The following is a 21351-nucleotide window of genomic DNA, read 5'->3' on the forward strand; positions in this document are numbered from 1 at the left end:
ATGCAGCAAAATGCAACATGCAGCAATATGCAAAACAAGAGGCACAGTTGAAAGAGTGAAATCCTCATGTCAGCTCAAGAACTCTTTGCTGTTCTTTGCTAGTGGCTAGGGTTTTATTCCTGGGATCAATTCCCAATATTGTTCCTGCTCTGATTTTGAAGTAGTAATTTAACTTCTCAGCATTTCTGTTTAATCATCTGTAAAGTTGGGCAGACAGCGCGCTTACTCAGTGTAAAGCCTCTCTGGAGGAAACATGTTGTGTCAGCACAATTCATTGCAGTTTTTATTCTCAACCCTTGCCTGCCAGGTTCACAGTACAATCAGGCTGATGCTGGAGTAGAGCTATTTCCTGCAGAATCTAGGCAGGAGACTATAACAATCATAAAGCTGCAAGTCTGAGGTGGTTGTGTATGTGTTTTGCTACTTTTGTCTCCTTGGCTTCATCACAAAATGTGACAGTAGACCTCTAAAAGTCTCTGTCTTTTTCCACTCATCATTTTTTCCAAAAGAGTATCACTATCCAGGTGAAGGCTGCAATTTCAGTCTCAGTTTTAAGCAGGTGAGCTCATATGAGCATTTCTACATATTGTGATTCCTTTCTTTCTGTTTGCTTGTCAGGCAGCTAACTGTTACTTTCTAGGATAGGTACCAGAAGTGGCTTCCCGACCACTGTGCTTGAGTTAGTGGCAGCTGAACTAGTTCCTGTGATCTTTCCCTCTTCTAAAGTGGGAGTAATAAACTTTTCTCTCACAGACTCAAACCGTGATTCCAAGTAGACTAAATAAATTTGTTTCCTACAACTGAGCATCAGCATAGGTTAAATTGTGCTCTGCTATAGGGAGACCAGGTGCCTTGCATTGACTGAATCAGTTCCACAATCTAAGAATCTTCCTAATAACACAAATAGTGTCTTAGGGGTGATCTTTTTTTCCCCAGGTTTTCATCTGAAACAAAGGAAACTGTGGCCCCAGAAGCAAGAGAAGAGGCAGGGTCCATCTCCACCACTAGCTCAAAGCTATATTGCCTGGCTTATGGAACATTTGTATTCACCATGTGAGCCATGCAGGATGCATTTCCCATATGCTTCTTTAAAACAAAAAATGTGAGAATTCTGCCCACTCCTTGGGTACTTTAGTTAGCACTGTGAAATAAAATAGATGAAAAGGTAGTAAAGACATCCTTCCTACCACAGGGGAAGATTCAGTTAGTTTTAGCCTCTGATGCTCTGCCTTAGCATTCCAAGACTGTGGTTCTCTGATGCAGCCTCAGAGTAGACATAGAGTGCACAGGAGATCCCGTCTCTAACTGCTCTTACTTTTCCATGGGAATATTTGCCTCTTCCAATGAGATGCAGGAAGACCCTATTTGTGTAGGTATATTTTTTTTCTCTGTTTTCAGGAAGAAAACTGAATTCCCAATCAAGGAAATGGGTAGCCGATCCACTGGGAGTTAAGTTTTTCACTTCAAGTGATATCATGTCCCAGAGAAAATTTCTAGAGATTTCTTAACAAGGTTTTTCCTCCCATTAGTATCCTGAAAGGTCCTTCTACCTCAGTGTGATGTAATGCCTGTACCTAAACTCTGCTGTATATGCTCTTTTGCTATCTCCCTATGGGCTGAACTCAAATTGTAAAGAATAAATGTTTTTAATTTGCATTCAAAGACTCTTCTCCTTCTGATTAGTTATCAGATGTCACTTTCTTCCCGAAGATGGGTATCTGGAATTTTGTTGACACAGTCTGATTTATCCTTATATCATTAATTTGAATTAATTACCAAATACAATATGTAGCAAAAATTAATTTTACTTAGTGATGAATCAGCCTTAAAGGAGTAATTATCTAAGAAGATTTGGGATTCTATATTGATCTATTTTGCCACTCTATTAAATTACTCAGTAATTCTTATTTTGAGCTTGTGACTTTCAATTTATGTTGGGACTATCAATAAATGCTTACCGGACAGCATACCTTTACTATCAACAACAGTATATTAGCATCACACTTTCCACCTCTGTAGATCTCTCCCCACAAATGAGGTAAGTGACCCTCAAATGTAGAAGATATTGGCCCTTTAACAAGCTGAAATGTGTGCTTTCATCTTTCAAATCCTCCTGCATTTTTCTTCCTGAGTAGCTGGTTTTACACTAATGAGAAACACTTTAAGATCATCTTATATCTCCCATTAAGGGTGAGTTATCTCAAGTAGTAAAGAAGCCTTCTGTTTTCTATGTGTTCTTTAGGTTTAAACCTCTTTGTCACTTAAAGCATTTGAGTTTTACACTCACAGTGTATGCATCTGTGTTTATAAAAAACATTTTTAGCTAGTTTTCACTTTTGTTACCAATGGCCAGTACCTCTATTCACCAGTTAATGAACATTAGTCACCATCGCTTGTTTAGAAAGAGAAGTGTTATGTTACATGGTTTTAGTGAGAAACTCTCCAGGTTGACTGATGCTCCGGAGTTTTTGGACAAAAACATTTTAAAGATTCTTAACTCTAGTTTCTCAAATTTCTATTACTCTTGACAACTGTAATCTTAAAGTTCAATGCAAAGTAGACCACAGGAATGAAAAGAAGGGTTTGTCGTATCAGTATGTGTGAAAAGCCGGGCGGGGGGAAGGAAACTGTGTGGAACTAAAAATGTTTTGATTGATTTTTGATTTAGTTTATTAGAGTAAACAACCATATATAAACACTGCCAATTATACTAATAAGTTGTATTGTCACTAGAGAGGGATGTATCTGTGTTTACTATTCGTTCTGCTCATAGAAGCATACTGATATTTAGTCAGATTTTTAATTAATTTCCAGAGCAGCAGAAAAAACAATAATACAATGCTGTACTGACTTCTGAAAAGCCTGAAACGTCTCTATTATTTTTAAGTGTATTTATTAAATAGGGAACATTTGCACAGATCTAAACTAGAGCCCCCTTGCTCCAGAATTTTTGATATAGCTTTTAAGCTCAGAGAACAAACTATTTAGTCACATTTTAACCTTGTAATAAATCATATTAGTGGGACTATCTGCATGTTAATATTTTGATAAATTGCCACCTTTTCATGGGGTGCTAAAATAGAAGCACACCTGACAGTTCTCTTGCTGGCATTTTGTGTTTTACTGTTTCACTACCTGGCATGTGTAAGTGGGCAGTGCATAGCACATATTAGCAATGGGGTAGTGAATGCAGAGATAAACCCCAGAGGCCTATTCCACTGGTTACTTTTAGTAGTGCAATTCATGCAACACTGACTGGAATATTCAGCTTTCATCTGGAGACACACAAATGTCTTAGACAGTTTTATATTTGTTTACCGCGTCCACTTTTCCATGGTGTTCATTACTTCAGCGTTTGAGAGCTATAATTCTTCAGTATTCTCTTGTGAGTTAGGACTGGTATTGCAAATTCTTTTGGACAAATAAATTTTTAAAATAGATATAAATTAACTGAGAAACAATGAAGAGTCTCAGAAATAATTGTGCTGAAATGCTTGAATTTTATAGAACTGAAGTGCTTAGGCAGCTTAAATTTCCTAAAAGATTGAGAGGTAGCTCTCTAAGCAGCAAACTGGTGAATAAGCCAAGTTCTTGACTGGACAGAGAAGGAATAAAAAAGAGCTATGAAACCAAGACCAAAGAAACCTACAAAACACTATTTATTCTGCTCTAACCACTTTTGCGATTGGGATCAACATCTAGGAATTCTCTCAACATGCAAAATTACATTTTTACTTTTCAACTGGTCCAAAGCTGTCATAAATGTTTTCTTTACCTTGAAATATAGCACATTATTCTTTTCTGAGAGAGAGAATGAGTCAGAGACACGTGGTTTCCACCACAGTGTGACAGACATGGCTTTAGACTAGTGGCTGAACATGGAAAGATCTGAATTGTACAGACAGTCAGTTTAGCTTCTCTGCACAGGACCCAAAAAATATGTCTGTCCTTCCATATAAGGATACTAAATAGTTCAGCAACAAGCACGCTTTTCAAAAAGTATCTCCTTCTCTTCCTGTACTTCATGTTGCCATGTTGACAGCTCATCTAACAGAGTTTATGGATTTTTATTTCCTTTATACCTGTATAGTTATTTTGTACAATTCTCGTTCAGTACACCCTATGAATTGGAAATTCCAGTTCCAAATTCTGCAGCATACCCTGCTGTGTCCAAGAGATCTTGATTCTGAGACCCCCAACTCTACAACTAGCCCCTGCCTATGTTCTCAGTTCCCACAGAGAGAGCTGCACCCACCAGATTTATCTAAGTCCTCCTGTAAGAGATGAGCACCTGAAAGTTTTGGTTGATCTGGATAACTGAGCCCACAGTGGACTTAGCTTGGGTTGGTCTATTGGAGGAATCTGCTGGAGTAGAGATACAAGAGACAGAAGGGTCAGGATCTAGATCCAGAACAGATCTGCTTAGTACACATGGAGACACTGAGGCAGTGAACTGCTGCTGGATGGGATTAGTGTTTGCAGTATATGGTTTCTAAGGCAGTACATTAAGAATCTTGCCTCAGGTTTGGCAATAGATTCTGAGATCAGATGTTAAGTCAAGAATTCTCCATATGATGAAGCAATCGTATGTGTGTTTTTGGTTTCCCCCCCTGGAAAATAAAGTCTGATAATCTTTGCTTAATAGCATGTGTGCAAACTCCACACTTCAGTAAATGGCAAAGGTTGGTGGAATTTACAGGCCTCAGCATAGGTTTTCCAGATGCTTCTGGAAAAGTTCTTCTTATTGGTTTGCAATAAGCTGTAAATCCTAAGGAAATCTTGTTACATTAATACCAGCACTCATAGGAGTGTTCTTCAAAGCAATTTGAGTCTATATACAAGTCTGATTTCCTCTAGAGACTTTATCCTTATAATTATACACCCTTGAACTTTGGTCTGTATTACAGAGGAAAATTTTATGTAGGTTGCATGTATAGTGAATTCTAAAAGAGGCAAATATAGCAGAAATACAAAATTTTAAGTCAACTCCTTATTCAGCTTGCCTGTTATGGGTTCATGTATGCTATTTCACACTTAAACATTAACATTAACATTAACATTGTTAACGTGATGCTTCTGGGAAAGAAAATCTATCTATATGTTGTGAGTTAATTTATAGTTCAACTGCATTTAGAGGCCTAGGATATTAGGAGACAACTTAGGTAGAACCTGATATTTATTAATGGGAAGACTTAAACGTTTTTGCACGTGGTTATCTATACAACCTTTTGGCACTAAATACACTGCAAAATAAAGGGACTATGTAATCAATACAAAGGCATCTGAAGTATAGATGTAACCACCATACAAATAATTTTTGATGTCAAAAGACATACACAAAATATTTTTACATATGAAAATACTTATTAGACAAAATAACTTGAAGCAGTGGAATAATTGGCACATATTCAAATTATGGTTAATTGAATTCTTCATCTGTGGCTTAGAGAGCCACATGGGGTACAGACTCTGCATAGAGGAAGTAATTTTCATTAACAGGATATAATTTAGAATGAGAAAACATATACACTCAGCCTGAAACACTGTTAATAATTAGTATGGAATAAATACATAGACATATACTGAGTTACCATATTTCTACCTGTCACTCTAGAGTTTCAGCAACTCATTTGCATCCTAAGTAAGTATATTTATTCAGAGAGATGACACTGTAACACTACCTTTGAAAGTGGAAGACCTTTATGTCACAGCATCGAAACTGACTCATCCTTTTTACTGAGATGGCAAAGTGAGATCCGAATCATGATTTGATCTACTTACATCTCTCCAAGAAGTCTGCTTGTCTCTGAACAAACACTGTACAGGTACAAAGCTGATAAACAGTTCTCAAATTGATCATTACTTTTGAGGCTGATCAGTATTTCTCAACTACAATAGAGACAAAAGGAACCTTTTAAGAAAATACACTACTTCAATTTTGTATTCTAACGATATATAATATTTATTATTTTGTCTCATATATTTTGTTAATGTTGAGATATATTGGCATATAGGAAGCAAGTTATTTGAAGACTAAAGTATAAAAAAAACTATTTTGCATGATGAATGAAAGAAAGTATATGATATCAAAGAAGGGAATGGATGAATGAAAGCCAAAAATTCTATTTGATTCAAGCTCTGTCAATGGCTCAATGCATACATTTTAAGCAAGCTGTGTTGCACCTAATCCTGAAAACGATTAATGTTATTTTGGATAAAAAATTCTGTAAATCAGAATCTCACATAGGCTTCTCTTAGTACAAAACTTGATTTTGGTATTAGCTCAGGCAAAGTGTAAACGTGCTTAAGACCAGCTCCATTTGGGACAGAGCTCTAACATGCACATAATCTATGGCTTCAATAAAACTGAAAGTGTTCCTTGCATAATTCCTTGAATCATGTTGAAGACTCCTCGATGTTTCAGCTGAACCCTGAAGAAGAAGGGTAGTGAGAGCACACCTTGAAAGTACACGATGTTGTAGACCTTAACCTGCTCAGTGAGCTCTGCCTGAGCAGGAATTTAACAGCAGACATCTGAAGGAGTGCAGCTACTGGAGGAATTCTTGTAGGGCCTCCAGGCATTTTGGTTGGTTGTTTTTATAAATGCTTCTTTCTCTTTCTTCTAATCTGAGCAAACAATTGTTCTGCTGCATGGATTTCCATGACATGCTTTTATGCATGAGTATAGTAGTGCAAGAAAAAGATACTTCATTTCTCTTTTTGTCTGGATTTCAATTATCAGCCATATGTAAGATAAAGAACCTTGAGAGATGAGAAGTGGGAACAGACTATTAATCTACAAGAATGCTTTTTAATTCTACTCATTTTGTTATATTTCTGCTGTACTTGTTTTATACATTACAGTCCTATTTAGTCTTTCTGAATTGTAAGGCCATACTTAGTATTTCCTGTTCTTTTCAACAACAGGTGGTAACAATACTGGCAAACATGTCTGTCTTGGACCAATGTGCTTCAGAAATCATTCAAGGAAATGGTATGTATTTTAACTGAATTACATTCTGCATGTGTTTGTGGAGAATATTTGAAAGGAAAGGAGTATTTATTAGTTAAAGGAGAAAGGCTTCACAAGTAATACTTCGCTTTGCATCCTGTCTCTGCTGGATATTGCATATTGCTGCAGGGTGCAAAGTGTGTCTTGAACTTTTCCTTTGATAGGGAATTCATGTTTTTCCATTGTATGGACTGCTGTTTTGACCGGCTAGTAGGGGTGATGCCATGTCTCTTCACCACTAATGATGTATTTCAAGAAACTGTCACCACCAGTCTTGTATTGATTCAATACATCCTGACAAACGTGCAAATTTTGTTCTTTCTGTTCCTCTGTGAGCATCTGTGGGACCTACCTGGTGCAAACTTTGTGACATTCCAACATTGCCATCGTCATTTCCAGTGCATTGAAACCAACACTCAACTTCTTGCACAGTTCCCTGGTTGTAGTTCACCAATCTGCACAGATGAGCTGATGGAGATGCTTTTCATTTTATGATGTGACAGCTGTGCAAGGCCATTTGCAGCGTGGCTTGTCTTTCACATTCCTGTCACCACTGCTGAAAAGCACCATCCACAGCCTCACTGTGCTAATATCCCTTGTTTGGTCTCTGTAAATGTTCAGCAAGTGTCAGTGAATGTCAGTGTGTGCAATTTTTTCCACGTGGAGGAATTCAATTCCACACCTTTGTTTCATCTGGACTTCTGTGTCAGATAACATTTTTTGTCAGACTGCCCCTCTGCTGCCATCTGTCACGTGGGAAGGTCCAACCTCTACTGCCATACCTCCAGCATTCATCTCTGATGTTGCAGGTCACCATAATAAAATAGGATGCATTGCTTTCAGCAGCCCTTATAATAATGGATTTAGTTGTTTCTTGTATTTCAGTGGAAAATTTGAGTTCTGAGCACATAAATATGATTGACAAGGCTCAGACACAACTGATTTGTTTGTTAGGATCCATGTTTAGAGAGAGGTATCGTGAGTGGAAAATTTTGCACGCCCTGGAGATAAGCAGGTTTATGACTTAGTTTGGGTATCTGTTTCCTTGAGCACACCAGAAACTGTTTTGTTGTTGGGAAAGGTGTTTGGTCATGTTTCCACAAGAGCAGAAAGATCATAAAAAGATGGTCAAGCATGAAGTGCTTTGTAGCACAGGAACGTTGCTGTGAAAGAACTCCAGCAAGTTGTTGCATACTCATTATAGACTGCACTGGATCTGTGTGTGTTCACACCACAGGTGAACTGTGACTAGATGTAATAGAAAAATAAACACACAATACCAAATAGCCCCTTCTCTTTCCTAAAAGAATACAGAAGTGTTTTCTCTAATCATCCCTCAGTGAAACATGTAATTAATTAAAGTGTGTATGTGATAAAGTTTGTGTATAGACTCCTTAATGGAAGTTCATGTGGAAGCATTTGCCTCCTGGCTGTTCAGACGGACTGGCAATCATCTTGTGTATAAAAGCTTCTTGTGTTTGCCTAATACTATGATAATTAGATGCTGGTCAGAAGCCAGGCTTTAGACATGCACTACTGAGAAGGATCTTAAAATCTTATAGAGTCTGGATGGATTTTCTTCCCAACTTTGACTTATTTTGTATGTCAATTGATCATTATCTCCTTGTGTGATTCTGGTGCTAATTCTCCTAATTATTTATGCAAATGTTCTAATGGTTAAAATCCTCTGATGCTACCTAAAGTAATCTGAATTTCCTAATGGCATATGGAGTCTAATAGCACATAATTGTCCTTACAGTTAAAATAACTTAGAAAATATAAATCAGCACAGTCTCTGGTTTTCTCCAGCTACAATATGAGTGTTTACTCCTACAGGTAAAAAAAAAGTTGATAAAACCATTTTACATTGTTTCTTCTGAAATGAAGAGTCGTCACACAGTAAACTTCAAGAGGTAGAACTTCATAATTTCACTCATTATGGGGATGCAGATTACTGTAAACAGTTTGAGATGGAAGCTTTTAAAGGCTCACTTAAAATTACATAAACCTGGAAAAAATCAACCACCACTACTTTTACTTTCTTTTAATTAAAAGTAAAACTTCATTTGGAAACCTGGAATATATTCCTACTGTTTTTGAAGTTAGCGACAACCTTTAGGCTAGTTTCAATGCAATTAAAGAATATGCATCTACTTTTCACAATTTAATTTGAGTCAATATGTATTCAGACTGTTTCCAAGCAGTCTGAATGGAAGAGGAAAGAGTTAATTCATCTTCTAGTTAAGAAATTTCTGTAGTTTCCTGGTGAAAACAAACATTCACAGATCAGATGGGCCTAAATGCTGATGGCAAAATTGCAGCTCACAGTTATGCATTCTTCATGCCCTAATCCAGTAGTGATTGCACTTACCTGACTTTCTATTTCCCTTTACTATTATAAAGTGATTTTTCTTGGAGCAAAGCTAACGACGGCTCTTACATCCTTGTAGGTGTTCAACTTCTAATGGAAATGCTCTTTGAAAGGTCATCTTCAGGAAATTCAGCCGAAGTTGCTGCTTGTGAGCGAGTTCAACAGAAATCTGCAGTTACACTGGCACGACTCAGCCGGGATCCTGAAGTGGCAGATGCAGCTGTAAAACTCAGCTGTAAGGATATGTCACTGGCTTAATGGAAAACTGAAAAAGAGGGAGGAACTAACAGCCAAGGAGAAGCTCTTTTCAATTTTTTATCCTCACTTGGTACAGGTTGTGGAATAGGTTCCCTATAAAATCTCTTCAGAAGGTGAGGAGGTTGTACTAAATGAACCTCTAGATCAACTCCCAGAGGAACCTGAGGTACAGCTTCCATTCCGTGCATAGTTGTGCAGACTGTGATAACTCAGGACTACTTCCCACGCTCCTTTATTTAAAGCCTAGTGCAGGATCCAACAGTGTGCATAAAACTCAGATTCCTGCAAGCTCAGATGTGATGAATCTGATGGGAAGCTGCATATTCTTTTGGATGGAGGTTTTTAAAGACATGGGAGGATTGATGGGGAAGAAAGGGAATCATGATTTTGGTTCTGAAAGAGCAACAAAGGGTAAAAACAATGTATTTCTTGATTTTGATTTCTGACAGTTAATCACAAACTGCTAACTCCATGGAGAGTCCCTTAAGTATTTGCATAGCATTTTGCATTAGAGAACATATCTGGTAAGGGAGATAAATATTAAACTTTATAAGGGAGAAAGACCTTTTATCCTTATTATCTCAGAAGAAGTAATTTGTGTTTCTCAAATATTTCTCCCAATACTCTTCTGTGCTTTCAGGTATTCCTCGCCTAATTAAACTTTGCAGATCACCAACTGAAAGAAATAACAGTGATTCTGTTTTAGTAGCATGCCTGGTAGGTACCTTTTTACCATCTTCTTGTGCTTATCCTAAAATATGGATAAAATGCAGCCTTTTCAATTTCAAAATGCATAAGCATTGCAAAAATATTTTAAATTCTTGCCAGGACATTTAGTATAATACTTTACAATGTCAATAATTTTTCCTCTAATTGAAGATTTAGACACATGTATAAATGACTTCATATTACTGAGCAGTCAACAATTTCACTAGAAAACTTTGTAATTTGAAGTTTCAATCATTCTTAAACTTCATTCTCTGACAGTGCTGTCTTTGCTGAAGTAAGTCCTGTGATCACAGAGGCAGTAGCCCTTTACCCAGGTGCATGAGCACATGTGTACGTATGTGTGAAAATATTTAAGTAAAATGGCCAAAGAGAGTAATGGAGATTTGTTTTCATTACAATCCATTTTCTTCTACATAAGACTCTCAGACAATATAGAGCTCCACCAAGGAGTGACCTGCAGAAGGTTAACATTGCTTAAGAGAAAAGTCCTTGCTGCTTGCTGGCCCAGCTTGGTTATTGTAGCTTTGGTTAACACCGGGCTTGCACTTGAGAAGTTTTGTTCATTTAAGCAGAACTTATTTACAATGAAGAAGGTTTGAATTTGAGCACAAGAACTTCTGTGGTTATTCCACATACGAGCTTAGAAGAGTGGTTAATCTTGCATGGCTGGAGCAGAGGCCACAGAATGACAGCAGCAAACTAGGCGGTGACTTTCCTGCTGCTCTGTCTCGCTGAAGTTCACAGAATTGCAGGGGTTGGAAGGGACTTCAAGATCATCAAGTTCAAAACCCTGCTAAGCAGGTACCCTACAATCACAAAAGTTGTGCTGCACATTCCCTGAATTCATACCTATTGCTTGAGCTGTTACCTGCTTGTCTCAGCATTTCTGCTTCTCTCAGTGTTTTAGCAACTGCCGGATGACACTTTCTGTAAACATGGCAAAATATTATGCTCGAGACAGATATACTGCCTCAGGCTCATGGGTATTGTCACTGAAATCGAAGGGCTTGCAATGTTTGGTATTTTTAGCTTGGTTCTTTACTTTTTGTGCATTTTGAAGCAGGTGATTAACTCTTGTGGTAATGTAGCACTGTGTTTATCCTCACAGTGTTGAGAGGATAGCTGATCACAACTGTCAGACCATACCAGCTTAAAGACAAGTTTTGTTCTTGAAGAAAGCCAGACTCTGTTCAGTTGCATCTATAGTGTTAGGTTGCTAAAAGGTATGCAATTATATATTCTTATCTGCTGAGAAAAATTAGTTTCTTAGAAAAGGAGAGGTTAAGGACAACAGCATGATCAAAGCAATTTGTTATGTAGTCTCATAATCTGAAAAATTAGCAGTTTTGTTTGTTCCCAAATTGTTTGATGTTTGGCTTCTTTCTACTACCCTTTCATCTAAAAGATCTCTCTATTCCAGACATTGCTTAAAACTTCAGTGGGAGAAGTTTATAATCAAAATGCTCTGGTTGTCACTCATATGTTCTTTCCTTTAATATTGCACTATTCCTGCTGCTCATGTCCACGAACAATCTACCCACAAAGAATTGTCATTTAATGGCTGACTCTGAGGGGGGTTCATCTGATAATTGAGGACAGCAGCGAAAGATTAGCTTGATAAAAGAGTCCATGTAACTGAGATGATCCGTTTTGAATCTTGGCTGCTACTTGGAGATTGTTATAATGGATTCCTACAATGAAGACTTTCTCAAAACTTAAATGCATTAATATTTTGTTTTGTTTTGTTTTAGGCAGCCTTACGAAGACTAGCAGTTATGAGTCCTGAAGGACTTGAAGATTCAGATTTTCAGCAGTTAGTAAAGCCCAGACTTGTGGATTCCTTCCTACTATGCACAAATATGGAAGAGAGCTTTGTATAAATGTGAGCCAAAAGCAAGCTATCCTTTGAAAAACAGTCAAGATAATACTCACATGATGATATAGTACATACTCAGTTTTACTTAGATTTAGTCCTATTGTTATTTATGACTTATTTATTTTAAAACCATGATCATGTGGTTTGTGGACAAAAGAAATAGAATAAGCAAACTTATCTCTGTGGTTTGTAAAGGTAAATTAAAAAAACAAACAAACACAAAACAATAATAGAAAAACTTCCTATACTAAGGCATATTAGGAGATTTTACCATTGCAGCCTGACAATTATGTTTAGTAGAACTGAGAGAAGGTAAAGAAGCCAAGAATTTGGTGCTCTTATTTTAAATGCTTTTAATGATGTCTTATTGCTGATATTTTTCTATAGTTAGAACATTTTTCAGTTTTTTTCAGCAAATGCATTAGTCTGTTGCATTTGTTGCCTCAAAAGAGAAATGATCCTTACGGCTGTAAGTATATACTTTAAAATGAATGGGATGTTACTGTCTAAGCCCAATTCCTCATCATCCTGTCTTTTAATGGAGCTCTAAAGATATGCAAATGATTTTTTTTTAGAAATTTTTTCAAATATTGGCTTGCTGTTATGTTAGAGGGCATTTCTAAGCTGTATGAAGATGTGCTTCATTAGAAGATATGTAACTACAGACAACTTTTATTTGCATGTACTGATATTTTGTAAAGAAATTAAAAGACTTATAGAAAAGTCATCATGAAATCAAACCTATCATCAATGTGAGATTTAGGATCATTACACATTAATAATCTTCCCTCATTTCCAAGCCTTCCAAGAAGTGGAAGTGAGTATATACAGACATGTTTTTAATACTCAATTTACCACTTTTACGGAAAATTTTGCTTGCATACATTAAATAATTAGAACAGGTAATTGCAACTTGAATTTGCATTTCTTTCTTTCTCTCTTTCTCTCTTTCTTTCTTTCTTTCTTTCTTTCTCTCTTTCTTTTTTTCTTTCTCTCTTTCTTTCTTTGTCTTTCTTTCTCTTTCTCTCTTTCTCTCTTTCTCTCTTTCTTTCTCTCTCTTTTTTTTTTTTTTTAAGCTAGTCTTGTATTTCTAAAGCTGTGAACAAGGACTTCCAAGATCTCTTGGAGTTGATACAAGGTGATTTTACCAGTAGATTACAAGAAAAATAATAGAGTTGATTTTAAAAATAGATTTATCTTTTTCCTTTCATCAGGAAGCTTTATGCATTTACAATTAGTCCGTCAGCAACATCCTGAGTGTTTTTCACCCCAGCTTCACACAAAACATTCTGTAACTTATGAAAGTATATATAATTTTTTCTTGATGGCTTGCATCCATTGCGCTGGATCATTTTGTGATTGGAAACTTTAGGGTACTAGGACATATGCCAAATAAATAAGTACACTTCTTTACTGTATTTATTTCATAGATATCCTAAGCAACTTAATTCATTAATGTTTATTTAGTATTATGTGGTTTTTAGATGACAGGCACCAGGAAATTGCCAAGCTGTGTTAGCCTTCCTCGTTTTCTTTGAGGAATCGACCTTGCTTCGAGCAGTGATAAATGGTGACCACCTTTTGTTTTATTCCAGAATACATGGTTTAAGAAGTGTCTGCCTTAATACTTCTTCTTAGAGATCTCTTCATTTAACTATGAACTCGATCTTAATGGAACTTTTAAAAACATTAAAAAACACACAAGAATGTCTTAAGCATCTGTTCAAAGATAAACAGTGGATCAGATATTTCACAGATGTGATTTCCTAGTAAGGAATGAGATGAATTCTACTCTGTTTGCATACTTTGAGGCAGCTCCTTAAATGTATGACATTAAGACATATTGTACCCTACAGCTTTCAAATTATTACACAAGTGGCTGACAACATTTTCTTCACATAACAGAAATGTGTGTATGCTTTAAATAGTAGAATCAATATTCTTCATGTAAAACAATGAACTCAAAACTCATAGTAGGACCTTATTATGTTCATTTCTTAAAGTTGATAATCTCTAACACGATACAATCTGTCAAAACCTGTTGCTTAAGGCTGTATTGAACATCATTCTGTTAAGTGCAGCTAACATGAGAAACTATTTATTTGTAGACAGGGTAGAGTTTGTCTCATAGTAGATGAAGTTACACTCATGAAAAAGAAAAACAAAATTGTGGGGCATGTACATTCAGAAAAGGGCAGAGATCTCATGATCAAGGCAATGGAGTTGATTTATGACCACTAAAGCATAGTTGTATAGTAGAACTGGGAGCTCCAAATCCAGTTTACACTGATATTACTCAGGATAGTGGCAGTGGACTACAGATGGTTAGTGCAAATGTAACAGTTTCTCTTGTGGAAAGGGTGTGTAGAATGATCAGACTGTTGGACAGTCGGTGCTCATAGATCAGAATAATAAATAAAACCAGGGAAATTTCAGTGCTTCCAAGGCAAAAGGACTAATTCCTGGGCCTTCAGCAGTGCAGCTCAGCTGTAAGATGGTAGCATGCTTGTGTGTATATATATAAACACCTATGTGTATATGTATACATTTATCCCTTAATCTCTCTCTCTTTTTTTTTTTTTTTAATAGAGGCAGGTTGTTATAAAAATATTTTACATATGTGTGTTTATATACATAAAAATCATTTGAGAGCACAATCAAATGTAGCAGAAAAGATATAATTTGGCTGCAACTGGAAATCAGAACAGTGCTTTTCAGTGTTTTTTCTTCTTTCAATAACATCAGTCTTTGAAAACAGAAAAAGAAAATGAATATATTAGGCATGGGCACAGCATCAGTTCTCATGCCAATCCATCCTGCAGTCTGAGGCAAGGATGGAAAAGCTCTGTGACAACCTGATTATTGTTCTTGTGAGACCTGACTTTTGCTGATGATAATAGTGAATATAATAGCACTGTTCTCAATTGTGTGTTATCTAGGCAGGAAGTACTCATTCCACTGAAAGTTCCATTGGAAATTAATGAAAAGAAATAATCACGGATGGTTTATAGCAATCTGTTCTGTAAAACTCTTTACAGGATATATTGCTACAATCAAAAAGACATTATATTTTCAGTATAGTGTCAAGTAATTTAGTGTCCACACATGTAAAGTAAATTAATGTAGCTATTAAGAATATGCCATTATGACCCATAACGTTTTCAAGCTATTTCAAACAGGTGTCAAACAAATATTCAGTGAGCAGGCTAATAGGAACAAAGAAGTCGACTTTGCTCGCGGGTACAACAATGTGAATCCAGATTAACTGACTTTACTACAAATACTCTCTGTCTGTAAGTATGTAGCCATAATTCTGAGTCCATATTGTCTGTTTACTTATATTCATATTATAAATGTGGCTGTTTACAGAAAGAAAATACACTTGAATGAATCTTGTATTTGTAGTTGAAAAGTATGTATTGAAAGAACCAGTTCAGAACCGCTGTCATTTAAGTGTCATTGAAATCTTTTTTGCTAGGTCTGAATTTTTCATCAGTTGTGCACTTTATTTTTATATATGCTAGAGTTTATGGAAAAAATAGTCATCCTGCTTCCTTTCTTCTTCATTCATTAAGAATTTAAAAGTCATTAAAAATATGAAATATGAAATATTCTTTTCTTTGGCTGAGTTCTGGATCAACAGTGTTTGCTTTGACTGTCATTTTCAGTTTTTTAATTTTTAAAATGAATATTTTAAGGCAGAATAAAAATGCTTAATGTCAACGTAGTATGAAACAAAATATTTCATGTCAAGAATTTCACTAAAGTCTGCTGTCTGGTGTATGAAAATTAGGGCTTTGATTATATATATAGTTAGTATGTTGTAGTAGGCGTCAGAAGGCAACATTAGTAGAGTACGGTAGAATGCATCTGTAACATCTATACATATCCATATACGTGGACACATTACTCTATAGAGAATGCATGTAAGTTAGGTATTAGCTTAGTCATTCTGGAAACTGAATGTTATAATTGCTGGAATTGTTTTAATTTCATCTAAATTGTTCTGAAAATTTTAGTTTTTGTATGTTTTTAGAAATGTTGGACAAGTATGTGGTAGACTGCAGAATTCTTAGTAAATAATTTGTTCCAATGGCTTTGGACAGTGTGTTCAATTTCTACCTTTAGCTTGAACTGGTGAAAGATATATGCAGCCCAGACATTTTATTCATAAAATATTTTTTTTCTCAGATTTTTTTTGTGGATGTTTAATACATGAATAATTTCTGTGGTGTTACTTGTCTGACCTTTTCTGTTTAAAATAATATTTGTATCTACAAGAGGCAAGATAATATCTTGGTAAGTTGGTTGACTTACCGATTTTCTAGGGTTGCCTACCTGAAAGAAGATTTGGTCTTCAGTGGGTCACATTGCTTTATTAGAAGACTGATTATCTATCTTGAATGGCTTGTTCTAAATATCTATCTTCAATATCATGCTTCTAAGCTACATCCTTTAAAATAGCAGCAATGAACTGCCAAAATCACAGAATTGCAGGGGTTGGAAGGGACCTCAAGGGATTGAGTCCACCCCTCCCCCCCCGCTAAAGCAGGTACCCTCCAATAGGTCAGACACGAATGTGTCCAGACAGACCTTGAATATCTCCATAGAATGAAATTCCACAACCTCTCTGGGCAACTGGTTCCAGTGCTCTGTCACCCTTACAATAAATAAGTTCTTCTGCACATTAGTACAGAACCTCCTATGTTCAACTTTTAGGCCATTTCTCCTTGTCCTGATGCTACACATCACTGAGAAGAGCCTGACCTCATCCATTTGAGTCCCACCTCCCTTTAGATATTTATAAACATTTATCAGATCCCCTCTCAGTTGTCTTTTCCCCAGACTGAACAGCCCTAGGTCTCAGCCTTTTCTCATAAGGAAGATTCTCCAGGCCCCTAACCACATCCTTGCAGCCCTCTGCCAGACTCCTAGGAGATCCCTGTCTTTTTGAACTGGGGAGCCCAGAACCGGACACAGTAGTCTAAATATGGCTTCACCAGGGCTGAGCAGAAGGGGAAGATCACCTTCCTCAACCTGCTGGCCACACTCTTTTTAATTGCCTGTCTTGGCCACAAGGGCATGCTGCTGTCTTATGGCCAACCTGTTGTGCACCAGGACCCCTAGGTCCTTCTCAGCAGAGCTCCTCTCCAGCAGGTAAAATAACATCGGCTTCTTTAATCTGAGAAATCTACTCTGATTTTTCTGTTCAATTTTATATTAAATTTAATATACTGAAAGTAACACTCTACTCACTAAATGACTCACTACTATTCTTATTTTTAAAGGTAGGCAGGGAGATGGCATTGAACATTGAAAGATAGGTCTAGAGTGAATTTTTTCATCTGAGCTGGAAGTGCTTATCTGGTGGTGAGGTGGTTGAACAGTTTTAGAGAAAATATGTATAATAGTCTCCCTTGAAGTATTAATACATTTACAAGAAGACTTTGTAACTAAGAGTTTGTGAACTGATCAGTCTCATGCCAAATCATTACTGAATCATAGTAATAAGGGAAAACTGGTAGCATAAATACAAACAGAGCACTGTCAAGTCAAAGATATTGGTTTTTTCCAACATCCAATGAGTTACTGTTCATTTTAATAATTAAACTGAGCTAAAAGCCAAAGGGAACCTATAGGAAAGCAGAGTTAAATGAAATGTGAATTAGCTAATACTGCTAATTTCTGTTAGAGATAAATTAAAATGAATCAAAAAGCTTAAATGCCGTGAAGATATCTAATGCAGTATCATTTCCGTTGCTGTTGTGATCACTCAGTTCACAAATGGCTATCTGAAATGCATACTGCTTGTACCATTTTCTTCAAGCTTTCTGGATGTTACCAGTCTTTTAATTAGCTTGTCTACACCTTTGAATTTTACCTTTTTTGCCATTATCTCCCCCATCCGTCTGGGGAAAAAACAGGGCGGTGTCAGCTGCCTGCTGGTTTAAACTAAAACAGCCATTCTTTCTCTTTGAGAATGAATGCCCAAGACAGAGAGTATAAATAATGCCATTGAACTGCTTTTAATAGTGGCTATGGAAAAATCCTGATAATGTGTTTGGAGCAGATGTCTAAACATCTCGCATATAGGTACTAATTTAGGCCATCAGAGATGAATTCCAGATGCAGACTGGAGGCAAAAGACATTTTTTCAGCAGGAATTTCACATTCTGTTTATGTATCAAATACAATTCCTATCAAAACAGAAAATTTTGCAGCATCATACTCTCCCTTTGAAATTAGACATTATTTTCTTGTTTGTTATGTACCAGATGACTCCTGTTTGCCAGTGTTGTAAAACATAGAAATACCTGGACAAACTCATCAAGCTCACACTTTTATAACAGATTAGACATTACTTATTAGAGAAAACTTTTGCGTTTAGAGAGAGGGAGAAAGAAGTCAGGTGACAGGACACTAATTCTGAGTAGCCATAGAATCACAGAATGGCTTGGGTTGGAAGGGACCTTAAAGATCATCTGGTTCCAAACACCCTGCCATGGGTTGCCAGCCACTAGACCAGGTTGCTCAGAGCCCCACCCCAACCCAGTGTGGCCTTGAACACCTCCAGGGATGAGGCATCCACAACTTCTCTGGGCAGCCTGCACCAGGGCCTTGCCACTGTCTGAGTAAAGAATTTCTAACATCTAACCTAAATCTCCCCTCTTCTAGTTAAAAGGCATTCCTCCATGTCTTGTCACTATTAGGCCATGTAAAAGTCAGTCTCCCTTCTATTTTTAAGCTCCCCTCAAGTACTGGAAGGCTGTCATGAAATCTCCCTGCAGCCTTCTACAAGCTAAACAATCCCAGCTCTCTCAGCCTTCTTCATAGGAGATGTGCTCCGGGCCTCTAATTGTCTTTGTGGCACTCCTCTGGATCCCCTTCTACAGCTCCACATCTTCCTTATGCTGTGGGCTCCAGGCCTGGAAACAGTATTCCAGATGAGGCCACACAAGGGCAGAACGAACGGAGACAATCACCTCCCTCTCCCTGCTGGCCACCGCTCCTGTCATGCAGTTCAGGATACAGTTGGCCTTCTGGGCTGCAAGAGAATACTGATGGCTCATGTCTAGCTTTTTGTCCACCAGGACCCCAAATCAAGGAGTTCTTCTCCCTATCTGTATTCATATCTGAGATTGTGTCAATCTGAGTGCAACAGCTTGCACTTGACCTTGTTAAACCTCATTAGATTAATATGGTCCCACTACTCGAGTCTGTCTGGATGGTGTTCCTTCCTTTTATTGTATCTGCTGCACCACTTAGTTTGGTGTCACCAGCAAACTTGCTGAGGGTACACTCAATCCCACTGTTTATGTCATTGATAAAGATACTGAAGAGTGCCGGTCCCAAGATGGGGGACACCACACATGACCAGCCTCCACCTGGTCATAGAGCCATTGATCAGAACCCTCTGGTTATGATAATCTAAACAATTATTTATCAGCTAATCTGTCCAACTTTCAGATCCATCTCTCTCCAATTTAGATATAAGGATGTGGTACAGGACCACCTCAAAGTCCTTGCACAAGTCCAGGTAGGCGACATCAGTTGCCTTTCCTTTGTCCACCACTGCTCTCACTCCACCGTAGAAGGTCACAAGTCTTCAACATAAGTTATCCTGGGCAATATGTGTAATACCAGAGTTAATATAAATCTGCACACATCAGGAAGGCTACTGCTCAACAGGATATAAAAAAATCCAAGCAAACAAACAAAAAACCCACCTCAAACCCAGTATTCCTTATTTCCCAAAAGGTAATAAACGGAGCATTGAGGAGAAAAAAATCCTCTTACATTTCCAGCTTTGTTTTATAATGATCTTGTATTGCTATTGTCCTGTCTCCATCTGGAAAAATGTCTTCTTTCCCTTCATTAGTATGAAAGATGTCATGATAATTACTGTTACAGTAATAAATATTTTTCCTTGAGCTCAGAATGTTTATCTCTAAAGACAATATTAAATAATAAAAGATGACAAAACTGAAAAATGGAAGCTAAATTAACAAGACTCAAAAAGGTTTCTCCTTAGAAATGCATTCCTGTGGAAAAATATATTAAAACAAGAGTCTGATTAAACAGCTTCTTAATGAGGGAGAAAACTGAAAATTGTGTGAAGATGTTCCTCTTCAAAGTTATAAAAAATTTGTTATGGTGATAGACAAATCTGATATTACTAGCTCTTAAAGGTCAAGAGAACTTCAGAAATGGTGTATTCAGGAGTTTTGCACTTAACTGTTTGAGATGATGAGGTGAGAATTTTATAAATTAGTAACACAAGAGTAATATATGTACATCTTAAAAGCAGAATCCATCAAGGTGCGATTTCACAGATCTCATCACTTTACTGTAGGCCGCAGTGACAGAAGCTATTGGATGTACTTTTGCCGGACTGAACTAAATTTCTTTACTGCTTTTTTCATGTTTAGTGTCAAAAGGAAAAACAATGTGGACAGAGCAAACAGCATTTCAATAGCTACTTGTCAAAATTTGTGTTTTGTATTCGTGCACTTGACTAGACTGCTATCAGTCTTGGACCATAGAACAGCAGTAAGGAAGGAGCCTTCATTACACACAGAGGTTGGGACCTAACAGCATTGTGGGTAACATACTGATTAGAGAAGACCTTTTCTAAGTGTCTTAGGCCATTCTACTGGAAGCCTTGCTGATATGTTATAAGCAACCCTTTCTTAAATATCAAGAACATACTTTCCATCAGCGCTGCAGATGATGACATATATATTCTGCTTCACAGTTGTGCTTCTTTCTGATTGATTTTCTCTGTGCCTTTCAACCTGATGTCAAAAACGAATTAACACTTGCCTTTAGAGTGAATCAGGACTGCGAGATATGAATGGACCAATAGAAGGAAAAACAAGTGAAAGATCAAATCCATCATCCGTGAACCCCAAGACTGTTTTACAGTGTGTTCGCTCATACTGTCTCATTGCTCTGTGTTATACCAGCATCAAGACAAACTCTTGATCTAGCACTGAGGCTAAAAGGTTATGTTTTCTCATTTGCACAGTTGTCACCATCTAACAAATATTTCTTCTTAAATACTCATATCTTGATTATTTTTCCTTTTTGAAAACATTCTTCTCA

At 37.0% G+C, this 21351-nt stretch overlaps 1 protein-coding gene across 1 annotated transcript in view; it reads left to right on the forward strand.

The window, feature by feature from the left end:
• INSC (inscuteable homolog (Drosophila)) overlaps positions 1-13933 on the forward strand; it is a 105269-nt gene extending 91336 nt beyond the window's left edge. The window contains exons 10-13 of the mRNA XM_046941998.1: positions 6928-6994; positions 9463-9618; positions 10282-10358; positions 12122-13933. Of these exons, the coding sequence (XP_046797954.1) occupies positions 6928-6994; positions 9463-9618; positions 10282-10358; positions 12122-12250 (429 nt within the window). The 3' untranslated portion in view covers positions 12251-13933. The remainder of the gene's footprint in view (positions 1-6927; positions 6995-9462; positions 9619-10281; positions 10359-12121) is intronic.
• Positions 13934-21351: the final 7418 nt, after the last annotated feature.

The sequence above is a fragment of the Gallus gallus genome, chromosome 5, assembly GCF_016699485.2.
Source record: "Gallus gallus isolate bGalGal1 chromosome 5, bGalGal1.mat.broiler.GRCg7b, whole genome shotgun sequence".
Classification (NCBI taxonomy): Eukaryota; Metazoa; Chordata; class Aves; order Galliformes; family Phasianidae; genus Gallus; species Gallus gallus.